Source organism: Nylanderia fulva, unplaced genomic scaffold, assembly GCF_048542155.1.
Source record: "Nylanderia fulva isolate GAGA-0341 unplaced genomic scaffold, ASM4854215v1 Scaffold133, whole genome shotgun sequence".
NCBI classification, from domain to species: domain Eukaryota; kingdom Metazoa; phylum Arthropoda; class Insecta; order Hymenoptera; family Formicidae; genus Nylanderia; species Nylanderia fulva.
Window position 1 is genome coordinate 256,228 of NW_028189548.1, and position 24,166 is coordinate 280,393.

General features: G+C 40.3%; 1 protein-coding gene across 3 annotated transcripts; it reads left to right on the forward strand.

The window, feature by feature from the left end:
- On the forward strand, positions 1-23,502 carry LOC146724424 (uncharacterized). Of its 3 annotated transcripts, none has more exons than XM_085479939.1 (7): positions 1-857; positions 13,270-13,504; positions 14,013-14,302; positions 14,422-14,692; positions 21,826-22,133; positions 22,224-22,386; positions 23,204-23,502. In XM_085479939.1, the coding sequence occupies exons 1-2, from the start codon at positions 381-383 to the stop codon at positions 13,351-13,353; spliced, it is 561 nt and encodes a 186-aa protein (XP_085336065.1). In that variant the 5' UTR covers positions 1-380; the 3' UTR covers positions 13,354-13,504; positions 14,013-14,302; positions 14,422-14,692; positions 21,826-22,133; positions 22,224-22,386; positions 23,204-23,502. The 3 variants fall into 3 exon arrangements, with proteins under 3 accessions (XP_085336065.1, XP_085336066.1, XP_085336064.1); XM_085479940.1 differs by having other exon boundaries at positions 13,339-13,504; XM_085479938.1 differs by lacking the exons at positions 13,270-13,504; positions 14,013-14,302; positions 14,422-14,692.
- The last annotated feature ends 664 nt before the right edge of the window (positions 23,503-24,166 follow it).

A 24,166-nucleotide genomic window follows, 5' to 3' on the forward strand; every position in this document is an offset into this window, starting at 1 on the left:
TGAACACACCAGTTCTCGTCAGTTCTCGTCAGTTCTCGTCATCGAGAGCATTTAGCGTCAACAATAACTTACGAAGTAGACTTATAATACCAAAAAGGACAGTATAAAGTGATACGAAACTGTCATTAGATACAAAGAAAATACTAAATACGATAAGTGATGAAGAAATTAATATCTTCACCAAAAAACCCGATACGATAGATATAAATAACATAACCTCACTAACAACGCTGAGCAAACAAACTACATGTAAGCTCAACAAAGTGGATAATAAGGCAATAAACATAAATAGTGTCACGATAAAAAGATTACAACGACAATTATTAAATAAACAAAAAAGAAAAAACCAGCAACCCACACCAAATCTCGAATTGATCAAGATGAAGAAAAACAAACAATCCGACACAGACAAAGAAAACACACAGCCCATAAAAAATATCACAACTCACAATACATCAAATAAAGAAGAGGCAGCACAATTACAAGCCAACATGAGTTCTAGAATTGCCGATGCAATAAACTATAATGTGTCAACTAAAAATAAATACGAACCGTTAATCGACATTACTAACCATCAAATGGAAACCGATACAGAGTCATTCGACAACATCATAACAGAATTAAGAAACCGAAATAAAGGCTTCAATTTAAATACCAGAACTCTTAACACCCAAGATCAAAGCATCAACAAAGGACAAGAAGAAAGGAACAACCGACCAGGACCCTTCAAACCAACATCACCCCCAGAGGCAAACAAAAACCAATACAAAAAGAAGGAAGGGAAACCACCACCGTTAAACATTATTTACCAAAACCCAAAGGACACGGAACGACTTATATCCAGTCAAATCAAACAGGCAAATTTCTCAATTAAACGTATAAATAACAATAAACATATATTACAGATGTTCTCACTAATAGATTTTCATAAAGCCAAAAAACTATTAGAATCAGTTCACACTTGCTTCTACACTTTTACGCCAAAAGAAAATAAAACTATATCGATCCTATTGAAAGGACTGCACTATTCATACGATCCGCAGACAATCTTAAATGAATTAAAATCATTAAATACAGAAAATGTAAGTTTCCTTAAAGTTACACCATTTCAAACAAAAAGATCTATAAACGAGAACATCCCACTATCTGTATTTTTGGTGCAGTTGGAAGCAGGAAGTAAATTACAAAATCTTTGCAAAATAAATAGACTATGCCATCATGTAATATCATGGGAAAAACTAAAAAATAAAGAAATCATGCAATGTAAAAGATGCCAACGCTTAGGACATACAGCATCCAATTGTAACCTTAAATACAGATGTGTAAAATGTAATGACCCACATGAACCAGGAAAGTGTAATATATCTACAAATAACACAACAGATAAGACTAAATTATACTGTGCAAACTGCAAAAGTCATGGCCACCCAGCATCCTATCGTGGATGCCCAATTCTACTTGAACTAAAAAAGAAAGCACAAGAAAAAAAAACGAATTTACAAGAGAAAAGAGAAAAGAAAATAATAAACTTGAATAACTACGTAACAAGAAACATTAGTTTTGCAGATATGACTAAAAATAACAATACGACAACATCCTTACCTCCAGAACACACCTCCTTACCCCAAGATAACACGTCCATACATACACCTCCTATGACAGATATTAATGAGCTTATAAACACATTCAAAACTCAAATAATGACTATCTTGCAAAAACAACAGGAACAAATAAATAATCTCACACAACTATTTGAAAAAACTGAAAAAAAACAGATTATATACTAAACATTATTGACTCTATTCACAGTAATAATGACTAACTTTAATCGTAATCTCAGAAATAAATATTTTTATCGGCTCTCAATATAAAGAATATAAGTATGCTGCCTTCTAAGCCGGGCAATAGAGCCAAGGAAACGAAACGAAAAATTAATTAAACGGAACTGTATCTCAATTTGAGATCCCAAAGTTCCACATATAAATTAATTTCGAAACTTACATATGGAGAAATAAGCGAGAAAAATATAGGTCCGAAAAGTCGCTGAAGCGGGAATCGAACCCGCGTCTTTCACTTTCCGGGCGACTGCTCTTACCAACTAAGCTATTCAGACCCTTTCGATCCCATATTTTTCATTTGCCTTTTAAGTAGATGTTAGTAAATACCGCCGTGATTAGCCCAGGCGTGAATAAACTCAGAAATAAATATTTTTATCGGCTCTCAATATGAAGAATATAAGTATGCTGCCTTCTAAGCCGGGCAATAGAGCCAAGGAAACGAAACGAAAAATTAATTAAACGGAACTGTATCTCAATTTGAGATCCCAAAGTTCCACATATAAATTAATTTTGAAACTTACATATGGAGAAATAAGCGAGAAAAATATAGGTCCGAAAAGTCGCTGAAGCGGGAATCGAACCCGCGTCTTTCACTTTCCGGGCGACTGCTCTTACCAAATTGAGATACAGTTCCGTTTAATTAATTTTTCGTTTCGTTTCCTTGGCTCTATTGCCCGGCTTAGAAGGCAGCATACTTATATTCTTTATATTGAGAGCCGATAAAAATATTTATTTCTGAGTTTATTCACGCCTGGGCTAATCACGGCGGTATTTACTAACATCTACTTAAAAGGCAAATGAAAAATATGGGATCGAAAGGGTCTGAATAGCTTAGTTGGTAAGAGCAGTCGCCCGGAAAGTGAAAGACGCGGGTTTGATTCCCGCTTCAGCGACTTTTCGGACCTATATTTTTCTCGCTTATTTCTCCATATGTAAGTTTCGAAATTAATTTATATGTGGAACTTTGGGATCTCAAATTGAGATACAGTTCCGTTTAATTAATTTTTCGTTTCGTTTCCTTGGCTCTATTGCCCGGCTTAGAAGGCAGCATACTTATATTCTTTATATTGAGAGCCGATAAAAATATTTATTTCTGAGTTTATTCACGCCTGGGCTAATCACGGCGGTATTTACTAACATCTACTTAAAAGGCAAATGAAAAATATGGGATCGAAAGGGTCTGAATAGCTTAGTTGGTAAGAGCAGTCGCCCGGAAAGTGAAAGACGCGGGTTCGATTCCCGCTTCAGCGACTTTTCGGACCTATATTTTTCTCGCTTATTTCTCCATATGTAAGTTTCAAAATTAATTTATATGTGGAACTTTGGGATCTCAAATTGAGATACAGTTCCGTTTAATTAATTTTTCGTTTCGTTTCCTTGGCTCTATTGCCCGGCTTAGAAGGCAGCATACTTATATTCTTTATATTGAGAGCCGATAAAAATATTTATTTCTGAGTTTATTCACGCCTGGGCTAATCACGGCGGTATTTACTAACATCTACTTAAAAGGCAAATGAAAAATATGGGATCGAAAGGGTCTGAATAGCTTAGTTGGTAAGAGCAGTCGCCCGGAAAGTGAAAGACGCGGGTTCGATTCCCGCTTCAGCGACTTTTCGGACCTATATTTTTCTCGCTTATTTCTCCATATGTAAGTTTCGAAATTAATTTATATATGGAACTTTGGGATCTCAAATTGAGATACAGTTCCGTTTAATTAATTTTTCGTTTCGTTTCCTTGGCTCTATTGCCCGGCTTAGAAGGCAGCATACTTATATTCTTTAATCGTAATAATAAAAATCTACCCAAACTTAAATTGCTCGCAATTAATGTAAATTCTATAGTAACAAATCAGAAAAGATATTCGCTAAAATATATATTAAAGAAATATAACCCGGACGTAGCTCTACTCGCAGAAACAAAACTAAAACAAAATCATATAGTTAATTTTAAAGACTACAACATAGTAAGAAATGACAGAACCGATAGACAAGGAGGCGGAACAGCTATAATAATAAAAAGAAACATAGATTACAAAAGAATAAATATACACACTCCTCAAAACAAACCCTTTTTAGAAAATACTATCATAAAACTAAAACTAAAAACCAATACTCACATCTTTTTAATAGCAACATATGCACCATGTGGTAACCAAAAAGAGTTTATCCCTGAACTGGACAACTTATTCAAACAGCTTCAATTAGAAAAAGAAGAAAATTACTATATCATTACAGGTGATTTAAATGCCAAGCACACTAACTGGCTTAACAAAGAAAATAATCCCAGAGGATTATCTCTAAATAAATGGCTAGGAAATAATGAGTTTCAATTCCGAAATAAATTGTACTGCACACAGTTTCCCTCATATCCATTAGGAGAATCATATCTAGACATAATTATAGCAGACGTGAGAATAGATTTCAATAATACGGTAGATTTCTTTAAGTTACCAAATATCCCATATAATAGCGACCATAATGCAGTCCTAGCTCACGTCTCTTTTCCAAGTAACACTCAAATACCATTCACGAAGAATATTAAGAACCAAAAATATAATTATAGATTAGCAAAATGGGAAAAATTCACAAATACATTAAAACACGATTTTAAATTAGAAATCCCAAATGATAAAAATCTAACCATACAAGAAACAATAGAATACTTACAAAAAATAGATAATATCATAAAAGAAGGAATTAAAAAAGCAATTCCTAAAGTAAAATCCAAAAACAATGTAGACTCTTACCTAAATTCAAATATCACAAATCTACAAAAATTTAAAAGCCATATATTAACACAATTACATAGACAACAAAGAAAATGGCCTAATGTCAACGAAAACGCGATTAGAATACTAAAAAAACTTTTACTAGACGTCAAAAACAGATTAAAAATAGAATTCGCGAGCTCGGTTAACAAATACTGGGAAAAAAAATACGCAATATCCCTGTCAACAACTCAGCATCAATGTTCCCGCAAATAAACGCAATATTCCGAAAAAAAACATAGCAGAAGTAGCACAACTTAAAATCACGGAAGATGTGTGGTTTTAATCGTTTACTGAACGATCGGTGGGCAAGGAATGTTCAGGAATATTAACGATAGCCGGGTTGGTTGTCGAAGACTCCCTTTAATTTTATTAATTATGCAATAACTATGGTATCGTTCTTCTGATCTAGTAGTCTTTCGCTCGTCCTTCTCTCAACGGAAGCGGGTTAAAATCGCCACAACGCGAAAATCTGCAAACTAAGCGGTATTCGGCGGACGCACTTTTCGAAGAATACAGAGCGACAACTGTTTCGCTAGAATTTCACAGACTTGTGGTCGCTTAGACGGCCGAACGCTCAATCTCTCGGAATCGACCGTCGGATCGCAGGAACCCGCCGGTTTTCGGAGAAAAGTAAGGGAAATAACACGAAGTCAGAGCGCGGGCAATAACAAGCCGTGTTTATATATAGTTTTTTGGTTGATCAGCTGTGTGCTCGCTCGCGCAGACAATAAGTCGAGGCGAGCGATAGTCGCAAAACGATTCCAAAACAGAAGAAAATTGTTGGCAATATTAATACAACATGAGTGGAAACTCTGACGGGAAAGTGAATAAGACAAAGCGTAATAAGTAAAAAAGAAAAAGAAAGAAACAAGTTTATTGAGCACAGTATATAACTCGTGGAATGTGACTTGACAAAATCCTCGATACACGGATATCGAGAGCACAATAGAGACTGCCTCTGCGGTACAAGACGAAGCATCGAGCGCTTACCGGCGGCAATAGCGCTCCTCGCGAATAATATGCCAATTTGCCCTCATGACAAACACCTCATTCGGGCGTAAACAAGACACAATGAAAATATTTCATCTCAATACTTCCCCTGAAATTTTACATTTAATTTAAGAGGCTTGACAGACGTCTCACACGTACATACAAACCGCTTGCATAGCCTATACATTTGTCACCTTCAGATCGGTGCCTAACTGTAGTACATACTAACAACAATCATACGTGCACCCAATTTCGGAATAATTACTCATTTATCATACCAATCAATACACACAGTCTGTCGAATTTAATGCGAGACATTGGCTTTGTAAACACATCGGCTGCTTGGTATTCACTGCTAACAAACTCAACCGCTAGCTGGTTTTCGCTCAATTTTTCACGCACAAAGTGGTATCGCACGTCAACGTGCTTTGTGCGCTTGTGAAACTCGGGGTTTTTAACCAGCTTTATCGCACTTGCGTTATCGACGAACAACTTGGGCACTGATTGCAGTACGACAATTTCGTCGTACAGGCGAGACAGCCAGACTACTTCTTTAGCTGCCTCACTCGCCGCGATATACTCTGCCTCTGTTGTAGACAGACTCACGCACTTTTGCCTTTGACTGGCCCATGATACGGCACCACCACTGTACAGGCTGACCATTTCCGCTCACAGATCTTCTTGTCACTGGATCGCTGGCGTAGTCGGCGTCACTGTAGACATGAAGCAACCCTGCTTCATTTGCCCTGTAGACGATGCCCTTGTCCGTCGATCCCTTCAGGTACCTGAAGATCCTCTTCACCAGTGTCCACTGCAACTCCGATGGTTGCTCGAGAAACTGCGACATGTAGCTTACGCTGAATGCGAGGTCAGGCCTCGTGGCGACAGCCAGATACATGAGGCAACCGATTGCCTCTCTATACGGTGCAGAAATTGATGTCGGATTCTCAACCTCATTCGCCTGCAGGTACTGCACGATTGGCGTTGACACTGGTTTTGCCTCTGCCATGCGGAATCGTTGCAGCACTTCTTCGGCATACAGCTTTTGATTGATAAAAATGGAGCCATCACTTCTGCGCGTAATGTTTACGCTCAAGAAATACCCAAGCGGCTCGTGGGTAACCTTGAAGTTTTCCTTGAGGCACTTCAGCAGTGCGTCGATGTCTTCTTGGTTCGAAGCTGCTACTAGGCTATCATCAACATATAAGACAACCAGCAGCTTTCGACGTTCCTCTCGTCGATAATACAGGCAGGGATCAGCCTGGCTTTTACCGAGTCCAAAGCGTAGTAGCACCTCCTTGAACTTCTTGTTCCAGCAGCGCGGCGACTGCTTGAGTCCGTAGAGACTCTTCTCTAGCTTACAGACGCGATCTGTGCCATCTTGGAATCCCTCTGGCTGATCCATGTATATCTCCTCTTCCAGGAGTCCATTTAAAAATGCAGTTTTTATATCAAACTGCGCCAACTTGAGACCTTCATCAGCCGCGACGCTCAACACTGCTCGAATTGTGTCGAAACGAGCGACAGGGCTGAATGTCTCGTTAAAGTCGACTCCTTCTCTCTGGCTGAAGCCACGACACACCAGTCGCGCTTTATGACGCAATACTTCGCCATCAGGACCGCGCTTTACTCGAAACACCCATCGATTGGAGATTGTCCGTCGACCCTTTGGCAGCTTGACCAAGGACCACGTCGAGTTCTCCTCCAACGATTCCATCTCTTCTTTCATCGCCTCTTTCCACTTCTGCGCCTCTGCTGACCTGATAGCCCCTTGATAATTAATCGGCTCTTGAATCTCAGTCAGCATAGCATGAACAAAACGATCAGGCGCTTTGATCGTTGCTCTATCGCGCAGATTCGGTGGACTTATGCCTGGTGACTCAAGGAGAGATTCTTCACTCAGTGTCTTGTCACCATCTTGCTCAGTTGCATCGTTGGCATCGAACCAGTCATCGTTGCGTTCCGGATCACGTTGAGTAGCGACATCCTCCACTGTCACCTCCACTGGAAACAGGGCAAACGCTGTGCCTGCTTTCTCCGGTTCGAAAACAACGCTCTTGCTGCGAACGATTTTCTTGCCCCCCGGTATGTAGATGCGATAGCCGTCGATGTCGTCGCTGTACCCGACAAACGTGCCCCGCTGTCCCTTGGAATCCCACTTCTTTCGTCTCTCCTTGGGAACATGCACGAAGCACGTGGCACCGAACGCGTGAAGTTTTTCGAGCCGAGCATTCTTCCCGGTAAATGCCTCGTACGGTGATTTGCCGACGACTTGACTGGGTCCCGTACGATTTAGAACATGCACAGCAGTATTCACTGCTTCTGCTCACAGGAACTTTGGCATGTTTCGGGCCAACATCATTGTCCGTGCCAACTCCACCACAGTCCGATTGGTCCTCTTGGCGCATCCATTCTGTTCTGGCGTGTATGGATTCGTAATGACTAACTGTACGCCATGCGCCTTCAAAATCGACTTTACTTTAGAATTATTAAATTCTAGTCCGCCGTCGCATTGCAGCGCTTTCACGGATCGACCACATAGATTAGACACTAATCTTACCATTTCGTCGATTTTCGCAGCTGCCTCTGATTTCTCCTTGAGAAAATCAACGATGCGATGTCTCGTAAAGTCACACGTGAAGCACAGAAAATATCTCGCCCCACCCAAGGAATCCACCTCCATGGGACCACACAGATCGGCGTGAATAACGTCACCTCGTGTTGTTGCTCTTTGCTGTCGCGACTTAAAACTGCTCCGTTTTTGCTTCCCTTGCACACATGCAGCACAGAAAATGTCATCATCAAGTACTCTAACACCGCGTTCCTTTAAAAACTGTTTTACGTGTTGCTTATTTTGGTGCCCGAATCGTTCATGCCACATTTGCAGCGACTGCGGCTCCGCGACATTTGACTCGCACACCTCACTCTGCGGGACGGCCCGCAACAACATTTTAAATAAGCGCCCGCTCCGTACACCGCGCACCATGGCCTTGCCCTTTTTTGTAAACTCGCACTCTCGATCGGAAGATTTCAGTTGCATTCCTTTGTCGAGTACAGAAGATTGAGAAAATAAATTTCTCCGCGACGACGGCACGTGTAGCACGTATTCAAGATGACGCGGCAGCCACTTCCCGTCGATCGACACCTCACAATCGATGCGTCCTGCTCCAACAGCGTCCATAGTAGCCTTAGTATCTCCGAGATACACTTTGATTGGAGTATCGAACAGTTTATAGTTTGTGAACCACTCGCGATGTCGCGACATGTGATACGATGCTCCGGAGTCGAGCACCCACGAATCACATTCACTTCCCGCACAAAGCACTTCTGCATTTAACGCTTCGGTGACAGCACTTTTCGATTTTTCGCTCGTATTGCTCTTCTTTGCCTGTGTGGAGCAATTTTTACTAATGTGGCCGAAACCATTACATTTGTAGCACCGCGGGCCACGCCCACTTTTCTTCGCAGACTTCCGTTGCTGCCCAGTAGCGCCCTTCGTTGAGTTTTCCTCTTTAGCTTTAGCGGTAGTGGCCGCAACGAGCGCCACCAACTCGTCGTTACGCTGTTTCCGGTCGTTACGACTGCGCTCATCGGAAGTCAAGAGCTCAACCAAATTTGAATATGTCTGCTGTTCTTCCTGTCTTGCCCACCATGCTTGGCGAAGACCATCGAAACTGTCTGGGAGAGTATCCACCAGTTTCACTACTTGCGATGCCTCATCCGGAGCAACACTTAATTGTCTCATGCGATAAACGACATTTTCAAACTTTGTGATGTGCTCCATGTTGTCGCCAGCACACATGCGGAAATTGAAGAATTCCGACTGCACTGTGTGTGCTGATTGTTTCGTCTTCTGTTCGAACGTCGCGTGGAGCTTCATCCACATGTCTCGCGCAGTATCGCATGACACCAGTAATGCTATGACCTTCGGCTCGAGTGTTTTGATGAGGATTTGGCTTGCCGCGCGGTCAGCCTTGTCCCACGTCTTGAGTGCGTCACTATATGTCGCTTGGTCTATCGTATTAGCATTCTGTCTCAATGTCTCCGGTTTAGTCACTTGACCGATGCATACCTCGTATGCATTGTCCGTACCTCGCAGTAAATTGCGGACTGCGAATTTCCACGTACACCAGTTCTCGGCCCCGCTCAATTTCTCGATACCGTGGAACATCGATTCCACGTTTCCGGTTGTCCGATTCACTGATGGCGACGCGACAATGAAACTCGAGAAAGCGAAGAAACTCGTGAAATGGCACTGCTCGTTTCACTACGGTTACACGCAATTATTCACTTTTACAGAGAACCACGCTCTGCTACCATGTTGGCAATATTAATACAACATGAGTGGAAACTCTGACGGGAAAGTGAATAAGACAAAGCGTAATAAGTGAAAAAGAAAAAGAAAGAAACAAGTTTATTGAGCACAGTATATAACTCGTGGAATGTGACTTGACAAAATCCTCGATACACGGATATCGAGAGCACAATAGAGACTGCCTCTGCGGTACAAGACGAAGCATCGAGCGCTTACCGGCGGCAATAGCGCTCCTCGCGAATAATATGCCAATTTGCCCTCATGACAAACACCTCATTCGGGCGTAAACAAGACACAATGAAAATATTTCATCTCAATAAAAATAAACAAATATTAAATAAATACAATGTAAACCCCAAAAACACACTGCTAAACGAAAATAAGGAAATCATAATTAATAATACAGAAGATAAACTTAATATAATTGGAGCTTTCTTTGCAAACATAAATAATGATAATAAAGCAAGTAACACTCGATTCGAAGAAGTAATAGAACGTAAAGCACGCGAGTTTATTAAAGTAATGGAAATAAAACGTAACAATAACAAAGTAATATGCACTTTTGATGAAAACAACACCTCAGATAATCCATCATCAAAAAAGGACCTGGAAAACTATTTCACCAGAGTTCTCTCCCTAAAAAAAAATTTAAACATCTTAATCATAAGAAATCAGCAGGTATAGATAAAATACCGAATATAGTACTTAAACATTTACCACCAACTATAATACGAGCTTACGCGATTCTCTTTAACAATTTACTAAATTATAGATATTTCCCACCACACTGGAAAAAAGCCATAGTAGTACCAATTCTGAACAAAAATAAAGAAAATACAAACCCTTTAAACTATAGGCCCATAAGTCTACTCCCGAACATAAGTAAAGTATACGAAATGATAATAAACGATGCGATACTAGCAGTATGTTCGGAAAAAAACATCTTACCAGAAAACCAAGCTGGCTTCAGATCCAAATACTCCACATTACATGCTATTAATAAACTTACCTCAGACATCTGTTGGGCCTTAAATGATAAGAAGTGCATAGGAGCTTGTCTTATAGACTTAGAAAAAGCGTTTGACTCAGTTTGGCTATCCGGGCTCATCGTCAAACTTAACCAAAATAGTTTCCCTGAACATATGATAGAACTAATCTGGAATATGACATCGAATAGATCTTTTGTGACAGCCACAGGAACATCTATTTCTTCAATCGAATTCACTACAACAAACGGACTACAGCAAGGAACAGTAAATTCACCCATTCTCTTTAATTTATACACATGTTACGTACTAAAATTCTGCAACATTAACTCGATTTGCCCTATAAAATCAATCGCGTTCGCAGACGATCTAATAATCTATCACGAGGACACATGGCCATCACGAACACAAAGCAAATTACAAGACGCACTTGAAAGAATAAATACATATTACAAATCTTGGAAATTAAAAATAAACATAAACAAATGTGAAACTATCTTATTTAGACAAAATCTAAACTACGCAAACAAAAATGTCAGAAGAGTCTATAAAACATTTGCCTTAAAAGAGAAAAATGAAATTATACCACATAAAAAATATGTAAGATATTTAGGAGTTTACTTAGACGAAAAACTAAAATTTAACATTCATATCGAGACTCAACTAACAAAAGCAAAAACAGCTTTCTTTAAATATAAAAGGCTCTTTTATTCAAAAATATTAAACAAAAAAATTAAAATAATATGCTACTTATTACTAATCAGACCTATTATCACTTATGGATGTCCTATATGGTACAACATTAGTGCTTCGCAAATGGAAAAAATTAGATTATTTGAACGCAAATGCTTAAGAATTTGCCTAAGAATGTTTAAAAACCCAGAGCTTGAATACTGCAAGTATTACAGCAACAAAACAATATATGACAAAGCGAACATACCTCGAATAGATAATTTTATAATAAAACTCACCAGAGACCACTTTGCAAACGTAACACATATTAGTCAAAACAGTCTAATCTTCAGCGCATTATACCCACACCCAGAATACCATGCCAAAACACTCACCTCGGGCTTTATCCCTCCTGAAGCTTTCCCATACTTGGACGCCAAAGGCTACATACAAGATATAAATAACATTCCTACCATTTATCACATACCCAGACATAAAAACATTAAAAAAATAGAATATCCACCGAACGTAAACTGCTTAAATGACAATATTAATCTACGCTACGGTATGGACCTCCCAAATAGAGATATACAGGATAAGCATCGAAGAAACGCTAAATACTGGTGGCTCAACATAGACTATCTATTAGACTGATACGTAATTTACAAATAGAAATACACCAACAACTAATGTACCAAAAATAATCACATAATACACACGCCCCAAGTAACACATGAAGCTTTAAAACATCTGCGATAACGTTGTCGTAGCTTAAACTGCAGCATTTTTGTCTACCACAGCTACTGCGACAACATCATTATGACGTTTTGAGAAAGTTGTAACAGCAAAAGTGGGACAACATTTTTAAGCTTTGAAAATGATGTCACAGCTATATGGTTGCACAGCTATTTTGCTGTAAAGACGTCATCACAGTCATATGGTTGCACAGCTATTTTGCTGTAAAGACATTGTCACAGTCATACGGTTGCACAGCTATTTTGATGTAAAGACGTTGTCATAGCTACATTACAGCAATCGGAGTAAGCAATACAAATAACGGATAATTAATATTCAAGCAATACAAATAATGGATAATTAATATTCAATAAAAGTTAAATTTTAATTTTAACATTCCGTAAAAAAGGTTAAAAAAATATTAAAAAATTTTTTTTTGCTTTAACTGGGATTGAACTTATGACAACCCGAAACCTTTGCTTCAAAAGCTTAGATTAAAAAAAATTAATTAATTATTGCAAATAATTACAATTTATAACTTACATATAAGTATACTAGTAATGCAGACACAAATTCATACAAATACTGTGATTACAGAATTATATACTATCCTTAAGTAATAAGTTTAGATTCGCAATAAGTGAACGCATGGGTCCGCTGACCATCGCTGATACATACTAAATTTAACATAAAATTGAAAGTCATGTTACTCTTTGCTATAACATACAAATTATAGCCAGATTACAGCTATTTTAGCTGTAATCTGGCTGTAATTAACACGCGCGCATAAACTTTGCTATGACATACAAATTACAGCCAGATTACAGCTATTTTAGCTGTAATTTGGCTGTAGTTCGCACGCGCGCATAAACTTTCCAAATAGTGATCTACCTTAACTTAAAATTTGACCGTGCTGTCTGTATTAAAAAATAAAAATGTTTATCATTGTTGAAACTATTGAAGATGGTGAAAAAAACTTGTGTGTTGTGCCCGAAAGTTGAAAAAAAAACGAAATTTTATATTGGCCACCAGGACGAAAAGGATTAAACCTTAGGAGAGATGATAGTGTTTTACCCGATTTTAATAATTGGTCGAAACAAAAATGCATTGTAAAAAGAAAAAATTTTGATACGTTTCAAGCTGCTATTAAAGTAGAAAAATTTTTAAGTCGATTTGACGATACCGAGGACGAAGAAAGGTAAGTAAATATATGTTAAAAATTATTTGCAATATGGGTTAATATGTAGATAAAACTGTACCTTCAAATGAAATATTCGTTCAATATACGGGTGAGTGCTTCAAAAAATAACAGCAAATAATTTTTTTGATATATTTAATTCAATTAAAGATTTCAAATAATGCGTCATTGTTTTATGTAATCATCTTTTTCAATGCAATTTTTATAACATTGTGCTAACTGCTTTATTCTGTTTAAAAAAAGTTTTTCATTGTGCCTTTAGTCAGGAATGCATCACTCCTTTGATCTCAACATCATTCTCAAATCTTTCAAAACGTACTTGCAAAAAATTACATTGAAAAAGAAGATGATTATGTAGAACAATGACATATTATATTTGTAATTTTTAATTGAATCCAATATATAAAAAAATTATTTACTGTTACTTCTTAAAGCACTCACGTATATTTTTGAAAAGATTTTGAATATCAAATATCTAAAATTTACTTGAAACAATATTTGTTTACAGTTATTTAGCACAGAATTCTTCAAAACAGACACAGTCTTCACAGAAGAGGAATATTGATTTTAATAATTTAATGACAAACAATAATATAATAAATAACAACGTAGACACTGAACTAACTAAAAATGTAGAAATTAATCACAGTGATAATATTCCAATCTCTGTACAAATTCCACAAAATTTACAAGATTCGGAAACTGCATTAGAATTTATAAATGCAACTTTAATTAAGGATAATGGAATTTCTACATTGACCATGAATAATTCTCCGAAATTGTTAGACGTTGTTGAAAGTAAGTGATTAAATATTTATGTATTTATAATTTTAATTTTCATATTATATCTATATATATAAAAATATTATTATCTATTTAATATTATATAACACATTTTTAAATGTTTTCTTTTTCAGTAGAAGAAAAATTAAACACAATAAATTCAAATCTGGAAAATTTGAATAATTATATTCATCGAGAAATATCTGCGCTACATGTCAAATTTGATAAATTAATCGATCTTTTGATTAAAAATCAAAGCAACATCATTGAGAAATCCGAAAATAATGCATTAAAAAACGAAAACCTCGAAAGAGATATACAACAAATAAAACCACTAGCAATAGAGAATCGGATATTAATAATTTAGAAAAAAAACTGTGCAATGAAGAATTCAAATTGGCATTTGTAAGTTTCTATACTTTCAATATTGTTGTTTCGTACTTACAACGACGATCATAAGATAGCCAATCGTAAAATATAAGTATTAGTCGAAAATATGGTCTTACGCGATTCGCTGATAAAAATACGTGGGGATAGCCCCAAAATATAAATAGAGAAGCAAACGCTTCTCCGAGTCACTTCTCAACAATTCTCTGTACTTACTTCTCGGCGAAAATATACATAAACCTGCGCGTGTATCGACAACAACCTTTTGTACTCAGACGAGCGGTATACTTGGACGCCGCTATAATAAATCCTTTACTACAAGGAGCGGAACATAATAATTATTCCGTGTGGATATTCCACACGGGTTTATCTATCCTTCGTTGCATCCTGCAATCAGAGGAGCGGCCTCACGGCTGGGACATCATCTCGCAATATAAAAAACGTTGGGTAGAGAACGCGCCGGCTTACAACCGGCGCATCAGTTCTCAAATTATTATTAAACATTTTGGTCCTTCGAGCCGGATTAATTTCCGGAGGCGTCGGACGTCTCGGAGGAGACGAAACCGACTCAAGTCTGAGTGCGGATCCACGGCTAGGGTGTCGGCCTACGTACTAGGACGACAGCCAGTTTGAAGGACGGTGACCGGGCCTGCCGAGCTGCACGCAGGGAGAGACGATATTCGTCGGAGCGGCACCTCGAGGGGCGGACGTGGCGCCAGGCAGAGAAGAGGACACGTAACTGGGTAAGCGGTACTTAAGCCTGCACCAATTGTATTTTTTGCGCTGCGAAAGTGACCTATTTATTTATTTATTTGCAAATACTTGATTCGCGTCGGTCATTATAAATTGTTTGTAAACCGAAAAAAGAAAAAAAAATGCCGATCGACCGTAGCCCGGGTACAAGTAGCGCGAGTGCGTCGACGTCAAATGTGACGGCATCAGAGATAGCGGCGCTGAAAAAGAAGGCGCGGAATAATAAAGGGTTCGTGCACGCGGATAGAAACGTTCGTGAATAGCGTGAACGCGGTAGATGACGATGCACGAGCGCAATTGGAAGTAAGGCGCGCGCGCTTAGACCCAATATGGGAAGATTACTGCAAGGTGCAGTCGCAATTAGAGGCAATAGACGAGGCCGAAATAGAGGACAGAGTCGTGTTCGAAGACAACGTATATTCGTTGTGCGCGAGAATGCGGCGATTATTGCGAAATGACAGCGGTCAAAATAGTCCGCGGGCCTCCACCCCAGTATCAGCGCGATCCGAGAGCGAAGCCGCAACATACGTCCGTTTACCAAAATTAAATTTACCGTCTTTTTCCGGAAAGTACGAGGAATGGTTCCCGTTCCATGACACTTTTATTTCGGTCATACATAATAACAAAACATTATCTGACATACAAAAATTTCAATATTTACGGGCGTCGTTGACGGGTACAGCTCTCGACGTCGTCAAAACATTAGAGATATCAAATAACAATTACGACCTTGCGTGGAATATTTTAAAAGAGCGTTATAATAATAAGCGTGTAATCGTGCAGACACACATAAAAGCGATATTCGATTTAACGGCGATTACGAAAGAAAGCGCGAGTGGCATTCGGCAGCTGGCGGACGGTGCGGCGGCACACGTGCGCGCGTTAACTGCATTGGACTGCAACGCCGACAAATGGGACGCGTTGCTAATACATATAATTACGTCCAAATTAGATCACGTAACATCTAGGGAGTGGCATTCCTCCCTGGGGGGCTCGGAGTTGCCCGCATTTAAAGAATTAGTTGATTTTCTCGCCCATCGCAGTCAGATTTTGGAGGAGTCGGCTGGGGGGGGGATCAAGCGCTTCCGAGCGCTCCGACATTCGTTCGCGGGCGCGATCGACTTCGGGACGGCGCGCGCTGCATGCGACGGTCGAGGGGGGAAGATGCACTTATTGCGGGGGTGCGCATTTGATATACTTTTGCAAGGGATTCCTAGCGCTTCCGGTAAATCGGCGCATAGGTGAGGTGCGCGGTCGAAAACTCTGTCTAAATTGCTTGCGTAGCCGTGATCACGTGGCGGCCGAGTGCTCGTCGAGCGGCTGCAGGACATGCAAGTTGAAGCATAACACTCTGCTACATCTCTCAAACCAGGGAAGGGGAATTGAGAATTCGCGGGCCGCCGGCTCAGCGGCGGACGGTTCGACTCCGATCACGGGCGACCCTGCCGTCGTGGTCGCGCACGGCGCGGTCGGGGAGTGACGGCGCGGAGCCCTTACTGTCAACAGCGGTTGTTTACGTTTACGGCGCGGACGGTTCGCGGAATGTCATGCCGTGCCTTGCTGGATGCAGGAGCACAGGCGAATTTTATTTTCAAATAAATTCGTGGCGAAGTTGAGATTAAAAACATTGCCTACGGAATTGTCAATATCGGGCATATTCGGATCGACGTCCGTCTTAAATCGGATGGCGCGAGTCAGACTCCGGTCGCGACTGAGTTCGTTCGAGGCCGAGCTGGACTGCGTTGTCACCGACCGAATCGCGGATAGAGTTCCGGCGAACACGCTGAGGCGTCAGGCCTTCAGGCTGCCGCCCGGCATCGATCTAGCGGACCCGAAATTTAATGTATCTTCCGACATTGATTTATTGATCGGAATCGACTTATTTTGGCGGCTGGCGTGTGTGGGCCAAATTCATGCGACATCCGAGCACCCTCTTTTACAAAAAACACGTCTAGGCTGGATTTTGGCCGGGCGTACGGGTGGGGGCACCTCACGATCGAGCGCCAAATTGCGTGCGTTACACGCGACGATTAATAACGCGCAGCTCCACGAACGAGTTGATCAATTTTGGAGGATCGAGGAATTAGCGGATTCTAACGGTTATACCCGCGACGAGCAGGCTTGCGAAAGTCACTTCATGACGAACGTGTCGACGAACGATGAAGGCCGATATATCGTGAAATTGCCGCTAAAGGAGGACATATTTCAACGGCTCGGCGAATCGCGCGAAACAGCGATAAAGCGTTTTCTTGCGCTCGAGAAGCGGCTCAACCGCGACCCGGGTTTGAAGCGCTCCTACGCGAATTTCTTACGCGAATATCAATCGTTGGGGCACATGAGAGTCGCACCTGCAAGGTCGATCGGGGGCAAACCTGTATATCTGCCGCATCACGGAGTAATAAAGGGGACCGGTCCATGCGCGAAGTTACGCGTGGTTTTCGATGCCTCGTGCAAAACCAGCACGGGAGTTTCGCTCAATGAGGCTTTACGAATAGGTCCGGTGATTCAACAAGAATTAATAACAATATTAATGCGGTTTTGAACATTCGTGTATGTCTTCGTGGCGGACATAATCAAAATGTATCGTCAGATACTGCTGCATGAATCGCAGACGCATCTGCACAGGATAGTGTGGCGAGAGGACTCGGGAGCGCCGATCGGCGAATACGAATTGCTAACGGTCACGTACGGTACGAGTTCGGCGTCGTTCCTGGCCACCAGGTGCCTTCAGCACCTGGCACAAAAACATGCGGACAAATTCGCGATCGGGTCGGGATGCGTGCTCCGGGATTTTTACGTTCGACGACCTGCTCACCGGCGCTAACACCCTGTCGGAAGTGAGGCGCGTACGCGAGGAGACGGTTGCGCTACTGAAGCGCGGAAAGTTCGAGCTCGGCAAGGTGGGCATCAAACTGCCGAGAATTATTGAAGACGTGGAGGGCGCGACGGATGCGAGCGTGTCTCTGGGCGGGGACTCGAGCTCTAAGATCCTGGGAATTGCGTGGGATCCCGTTATAGATAGTTTTAAATTCGATTATGAAAGCGGATCGCCTGCCAATTACATAACCAAGCGAACGATTTTATCAGAAATCGCGAGCCTTTTCGATCCGTTGGGGCTACTGGGGCCATTGACGGTAGTAGCAAAATTAATTTTGCAAGACACATGGTAAACACAGGTCGGATGGGATGAGTCGCTGCCGCAGGACATACATACGCGTTGGCTGGGAGTAAAGCAGCAATTGACGAATCTCGGCGAGTTACGCGTGCCGCGTTTTGTGGGCCGCGTGATCGATGCCGGGGGTGTGCAGCTGCACGGCTTTTGCGACGCGAGCGAGCGCGCCTATGGTGCGTGCGTGTACGTAAGAGCGTACAATTCCGGAGAATGCCGAGTGCGGTTGTTGGTCTCAAGATCGCGAAGTCGCGCCTATGAGGGCAATATCATTACCGCGCTTAGAGCTGAGCGCGGCGCTACTGTTGGCAAAATTGATAGAAAAGGTCCGAGAGTCGGTCGGACTTCCCGCCGCGGGGGTGGTTCTGTGGTCGGACTCCACCATTACATTACAATGGATTCAGTCTTCGTCGCGAAAATGGAGCGCGTTCGTCGCGAATCGAGTCGGGGAGATACAGCGCTTGACCGAGGGCGCGGATTGGCGACACGTGCCGTCCGCGGACAACCCGGCCGATATATTATCGCGTGGCGCGGACTTGGCGGCTCTGGCTGTGTCTGGTCTATGGTGGGAAGGACCGGCGTACCTTCGACTTAACGAGGGACATTGGCCGATTAGAAACATCGAGATATCGGGAGAACTGCCCGAGCAGAAAAGAGTGATCGCTGCCGTGGCGGTCGGAGATCGACCGATAGTCTCGGGTTTATTGGAGAGATTTTCGAGCCTGGAGAAAATACTGCGAATAATATCATATTGTTTGAGATTCGGTCGTGCGCGACGGGCTGAGGAGATCGGGTCATCGATATCGCATCGGGAGATGACCGCGGCCATGCAAGTCGTGGTGCGTTGTGTGCAGCGCGGGTCGTTCTCGGGGGAATATCGCAGTTTGGGCGAGGGCCGGAGCATCGACGGCGGGAGTCGCATATTATCATTGTCACCGTTTATGGACGAGTGTGGCGTCATTCGCGTTGGAGGTAGAATAAGGAGGGCGGCGTTGCCGCCGGATGCGGTGCACCCCATGCTGCTGCCGAAAAGCCACGCTCTTACAACGCTAATTATTCGAGGAGAGCACGTTAGGAGCTTGCACGCGGGACTGCAGGCCACGATATGCGCAGTGCGTCAGCGCTATTGGCCCTTGGCTGCGCGTTCAGCGGTTCGCAAAGTGGTACACGAATGCGTAGCGTGCTTCAGGTGTGGGCCGGCAGCATCTCAGGCGGTGATGGCGGATTTGTCTGGGCCACGGGTAAACGTATCAAGGCCATTCACGCATACGGGCGTGGACTATGCCGGCCCGATATTTATAAAAGAATCCAAGCGGCGCAACGCCAGGATGCTGAAGGCTTACATCGCCGTTCTCGTGTGCTTCGCGACCAAGGCTGTACATTTGGAGGTCGTAAGCGATCTCACGGCGGACGCCTTCTTGGGGGCGTTTAAAAGATTTATGTCGTGAAGAGGCAGGCCGGCGTGCGTGTACTCCGACAATGGCACGACATTTGTCGGAGCCAATAGGCAAATTAGAGAAATATACGAGGTAGTCAGTAGCCCTGAAGGGCAGGAAAACGTACGTCAGTTCGCGCGGCGGAACGAGTTCGTTTGGAAGTTTATACCGCCCCATGCCCCACATTTCGGGGGGCTATGGGAAGCAGCGGTGAAATCCGCGAAAATACATCTAAATCGCGTGGTCGGAAACGCGAACCTCACTTTTGAGGAAATGCAGACGGTCCTGTGCGAGATAGAGGCCGTACTAAATTCGCGACCATTAACAGCGCTGAGCGAGGATCCAAACGATCTCAACTGTATAACTCCGGGTCACTTTTTAATTGGTGCAGCGCTTAATAGCTTCCCAGTTACAGATTTAGCAGAGGAGAATCCGGGACGACTGTTGCGCTGGCAGCGCGTGGAACAAATGCGCCAGCATTTTTGGAAACGCTGGAGTACCGAATATCTGCACACTCTCATCGAGCGGAGGAAATGGAAGGCCAGCCAAGGACAGCAACTAAAAATTGGTCAGCTGGTATTAATTCAGCAGCCAGGACTGGGGCCATTGCAGTGGTTATTAGGCCGAGTTGAACGAGTACATCCGGGCGCTGATGGGGTTGTCCGAACGGCCACGCTAAAGACGGCACGAGGACAGGTTACAAGGCCCCTGACAAAATTGGCGATATTGCCAATAAATGACACGGACAAGCCTACGATCAATTAAATTATTTTGTACGCGCGTTCTTCTATATTGTGTTTGTCATGCATGTGACACGATGCGCGCTCTTTTATTTATTTTTTTTATATATTTATATGTCTTTTAACGTTGCGTTCCGTTTCTTTCTTTTACTTTTATTTTTTATTATTATTGTAAAATGCGCACTATATTTATTTTATTATTATTTTATATCGTTTAGCGTTGCGTTTTTTGTCATTGCAAAGCCGTTTCGTTTTCTTTTAATCAAGCACTTCTTTCATTGCATGTGCTTGTTGCGTATCTGAATTTATATCACGCCGCTTGACACGTTCCCATTGTTAATTGTTGAACGAGGCTCTATAACGAAAATCGTCATTACGACATAAATTTCATAAATCGACTAGTTACGGCGCTTAATTTGAAGACAGGACCTTCAAGGGGGGCGGGATGTTTCGTACTTACAACGACGATCAGAAGATAGCCAATCGTAAGATATAAATATTAGTCGAAAATATGGTCTTATGCGATTCGCTGATAAAAATACGTGGGGATAGCCCTAAAATATAAATAGAGAAGCAAACGCTTCTCCGAGTCACTTCTCAACACTTCTCTGTACTTACTTCTCAACACTTCTCTGTACTTACTTCTCGGCGAAAATATACATAAACCTGCGCGTGTATCAACAACAACCTTTTTGTACTCAGACGAGCGGTACACTTGGACGCCGCAATAATAAATCCTTTACTACAAGGAGCGGAACATAATAATTATTCCGTGTGGATATTCCACACGGGTTTATCTATCCTTCGTTGCATCCTGCAATCAGAGGAGCGGCCTCACGGCTGGGACATCATCTCGCAATATAAAAAACGTTGGGTAGAGAACGCGCCGGCTTACAACCGGCGCATCAGTTCTCAAATTATTATTAAACAATTGTATAAATAAATACTAAATAATATATAAATAAATACTAATATAACTAATATACTGATATAAATAATATAACTAATATACTGATATAAATAAATATTAATACTCTAATACTAATGTTTTAGATAAAAGTGATGAGTGAAATTGGAGGCACTACTGGTCAGAAGGATGGAAATAAAATAGCATATTTATTGGTGGATCGACTATTTGAAAGACTACTGTTAACTCAGTGTTCATGGACTGGGTCTACAAAAAAGAAAGAAGAAAAAAATAACAAAATTGCTTTTTTCAAGTACAATCAAATAATTGAAGCAATTTATAAAATTTTACACTTAGCCGACTTACGTTATACGATTGATGATAACATTGCTTTTTTGAAACGAATTCTTAAAAACAGTGTTAGCCGAAACAAGCAGCTTCAAAAGCAATAGAAGTAAGTAGGAATTTAAAAATATAATTTGGAAATATAATTTTTAAAAGTACACATACATATTTATTTGTAATTATTTATAATTATTTTTAGTAAACAAAATAAAAATTCTGAAGAAGCTAATGATAATGAATATGATAACAATGTGATGAGAATTCTTGAAGGTGGTAACATTTACGATGAAAATATAGAGGAAAAAACAACCGAAAATAGTGATGGAATTTAATTATTGTCGCTACTGTTTAAGTAAATAATGGTAATATTAATGAAAAATTTTGATTTATTATAAGATGAATCTTTATTTTTATTATACATACATGATGCAATTTTAGTAAGAAATATATTTTATTACTATAAATTACAAAATGTTTAAGTTTTTTGGTTTATTTAAAGCAATTTAAAAAAGTTACTTAATGTTTATTTACATAATTATAATAATTTTTAATTATAAAAAGTTTGAAATATTACTGTTATATAATAATGATAATAAAAAATAAAACACATAAAACGTCAGAGGAACAGTTTAAATTTACATAGCGACACCGATAAATTAAACGAGAATTTTGATCTGTTAATAGAAAAATTTACCAAAATCTAGCTTTGTGATTATACATAACCGGATTTTATGTTAGACCTTTGACATGAGTGCTGATAAGTTTTAGTTGTTTTTATTTTTATTTTCATATTTTATTTTTATATTTGTTTTTTGCGTGTATATGTATCGACTGTGTCGAAGTAGAATACCGCACAGTCGTTAAAGTGATGTGTCACGTGTAGCATCGTCTTCTCTCTGTTTTTGCTGTCGGGGTGAGTGTTCTTCCCGGTTTTTAATTTATAATTCTTGTGGATTTTTCTACGTTTAATTTATACTATGTTGATTAGTGTTAGTAAGGGAGTCACTGCTCTGCTTCCTTCCTGACGATGGTCACCGTTAGGGAGACACTCCGACGGCCGGACGGTTTGAATAGGGAGGAGAATGATATTTAATTTATTTGCGGATTGTATGTATACGAGTTTTATAATTTTCTGATTATACCGATTATCTTTTATTATTGTTTCTTTGTATTTTGCAGCTACTGAAGAAGACCCGAAGTGGGTCGAAACGTTTAGAATTTAATAAATGAGTTTGATTTGAGATCTCATTTTAATTTATTAATTTGTGCATGTCATCCGCACAGGCTCCGATTGCCGTCGAGATTTTATTTTTAATATAAAATAAGATATTATTATATAAAGATATTATAATATAAAATAAGATACTTATGTGTGTGATCTGTTTGGCGTTTAACTATGTGTTTAATTTGCTACATAAATCCAAAGTATGTATTAGCGGGAAAAATACAGTATCTTTGTGATATTCTATTGCCACTAATTTACATTTAATGTCTTTTATATCATACCATTTGGGTACATGTTCCTTGCGGTTTGAACAAAATATATTTAAATAAGATGCTGCAATCGGCGTTTTAAAAAAATTACTTACTTCTTTCAAACACGAACCAAATATATAAATTTTATTTTCAAAACTCGTCACGTTTTTCAAACCAATAATTATATTTTTTTTTGTCAAGAACCATTTGTTTCTATCTTCATTTGTTAGTGTTATTCCGTCCATTAATTCGACTTTGTAAAAAAAATGCTTATATTTATTTTGATCACAATTATTGCCAGAATTTTTATTCTTTAAGATAGGAAATTTTTTATTATTATAATTTGGAGTTTGTATTAAATTCATTTCAAAAATTCGTCGAGCTATTTGCGGTAATGGCTTATTTCCTGTCCGGAGCAATTTTTTAATTTTTTGTAAACAATTTTCAAATGGATATGCATTGAAGGTAGACAAATCGCCGAAATCCTTTACTTCATCAACTAAATGGCAAAGATTATGTACGTTGCTGCTAATAGAATTTATACCGTAAATTTTAATGTAATGTTCTATAAAAGTTTTAAATAACTGATCTGCTACATGCAAATAGTTTTAATATGACTTGCTAGAACAAATTACAACACCACAAAAAAATAACATAAAATGTTGA